At 38.2% G+C, this 2,041-nt stretch overlaps 1 protein-coding gene across 1 annotated transcript; it reads left to right on the top strand.

The window, feature by feature from the left end:
* Window positions 1-466: 466 nt before the first annotated feature.
* On the top strand, window positions 467-1,357 carry LOC133873939 (uncharacterized). Its single transcript, XM_062311744.1, has one exon. The coding sequence runs from the start codon at window positions 557-559 to the stop codon at window positions 1,169-1,171; it is 615 nt and encodes a 204-aa protein (XP_062167728.1). The 5' UTR covers window positions 467-556; the 3' UTR covers window positions 1,172-1,357.
* The last annotated feature ends 684 nt before the right edge of the window (window positions 1,358-2,041 follow it).

Raw genomic sequence — 2,041 nt, 5'->3', positions numbered from 1 at the left:
TCTTTTTTTTTTTTTTTTTAATGTAACATTGTCAATTTATTATTGTAATTTTTTTTTTTCTTTTTAATGAAAATTAATCTAAGAGTGAATCGAGAGAAATGACAAGTCATCGAAAAAGAAATGAGAGAATGGCAATGCTTATTTTTATTTGTAAATGTCTTTTTCTTCTCCAAACCTGATAAGAGTAATGAAGAAGTGTGTCAAGCAAATTTTTTTTTTTTTTTCGAAAAAAATTGTGTACAAACAATCATTACTCAAATGATAAACAAATATTTTGTGTAAATGACCGTTGGCAGCTTTGAAATGCGTCATATTCATAAAGGACCAAAATGGAATCTTACACGCTGGTAGCCGTTACAGACGCTGGCACGCTCTGCTATTCAATCACCGACTAGGGGCATTCCTGGAAATACGATTCTTTTATTATTCTTTTTAAATTATATATATTTCCAATCCAACCGTTACGAAATTCAAAACCACAAACCACGCGGCTGTTTGAAAATCCTTAGCACCACTGTTTCTCTTCCCTCAAAACCCTCTATCTGTCTACAAATTCATGGATGATCAGAGCACAAAGCCATCAATCATGGAGTCAAAGCCCTTGCACCCACTTCACCAAATCGCAGAAACACCGACCCACAAGCTTCTTCTCAAGCAATGGCTCAAGGAAGAAGAACTAATCCTCGGAAGAACCATCCTCAAAGAAACCCAAATCGACTCGGTCCGAAAGGAAATCACAATGCTCTACATCTTCTTCTTCCTCTTCCACTCCACGGCTTTGGTCCTCCTCTTCAGTGCCTCCTCGAGAGACCCACTTTCCAGCCGGTTAGCCTGCCACAGGTCATGGATCCCATCACTCTGCTCCACTCTGTTTTCCCTCGGAATCATTTGGGCCGTGCGGTACAAGACCGACGTGGAGGTCCACCTGGAGAAGCTACTGGAGAGGGAGAAAGAGGACGGGAAGCTCTTGGCCAAGTGCGTTGAGGAATTGAAGAAGAAGGGGATCGAATTCGACTTGTTGAAGGAGGTCGACGCGCTTCGAAGGGCGAAAAGTTTGCGTGTCGAGGCCAAGGCGGTCAGGAAATGGTCGGCGAGGGATTTTGTCTCCTTGTTCTTCTTCGCCGTGTCTTGCCTTGTTCTCGCCATCACAAGGGTTATTTTGTGTGATTAGGCTTTTGCTCAACGGTTGGGGTGGAATGGGTATAGGATTTGGGATCGGTTTGGATTTTTTTTATTTTTTATTTTTATTTTTTTCCCATTGATTTGCATTGGAAAATCTCGGCAATGCAGTTTCCATACTATTTGTGGTCATATATGTGATTGCTGACATAAACAAATTACATCCTATTTAGCAAAATTTCTCGAGTTCTTGAGTGAAATAAACATCTGCAATCATCCAATCAGTTGGTTTTGGTTTTCTGATATATAGTGAAGCCTAACAACAAGTATAATTCTCAGTGAAGAAATCCAATTGGGAAGCAAGATTTGTAGCTAAATCCCACCTGTGCATCTCTAATTGAAGGGAAATTACATTTTGCAACCTGCAAGAAAGTTAATCAACAAAATGCATGTAAAAAGCAGAGCATATGAATATAACAAGATCAATTGATTTGAAGAAAGAAAAATCATAAGGGAAAATGATACTTGCACTCTTGGAGTACAACAATGGCATACCAACAAAACACATTGGGATGGGTGGGACCCAATGCTTGCTCGCTATCTTATGATTGGAAAATGATCAAAACACTCTCAATGTACAACAATGGTACAACAACAAGACACATTGGGGTGGGACCCAAATTGAGCAAGCATATGACAACACCACCTGTAAATATGTAGAAGAAACAAGACATAAATGTTATGTCTTGATGACATTTTATTGAGACAAGAGTTACAAGAACTCAAGAAAAAAGACTTATAAGATGATTTATGTGAATTAAATTTATTGATTACATTTTATTGAGACAAGAGTTACAAAAACTCTAAGAGAAAAGATTTATAAGATGGTTTGTATGGATTAAATTTATTCTTGTTAACGTAA

The sequence above is a fragment of the Alnus glutinosa genome, chromosome 7, assembly GCF_958979055.1.
Source record: "Alnus glutinosa chromosome 7, dhAlnGlut1.1, whole genome shotgun sequence".
Classification (NCBI taxonomy): domain Eukaryota; kingdom Viridiplantae; phylum Streptophyta; class Magnoliopsida; order Fagales; family Betulaceae; genus Alnus; species Alnus glutinosa.
Note: the sequence above shows the minus strand (reverse complement) of the source record. Positions and strands in the feature narration are given on the sequence as shown.

Coding starts and splice junctions, on each gene's coding strand:
- LOC133873939 (XM_062311744.1), top strand. CDS start 557: ATGGATGATCAGAGCACAAAGCCATCAATCATGGAGTCAAAGCCCTTG.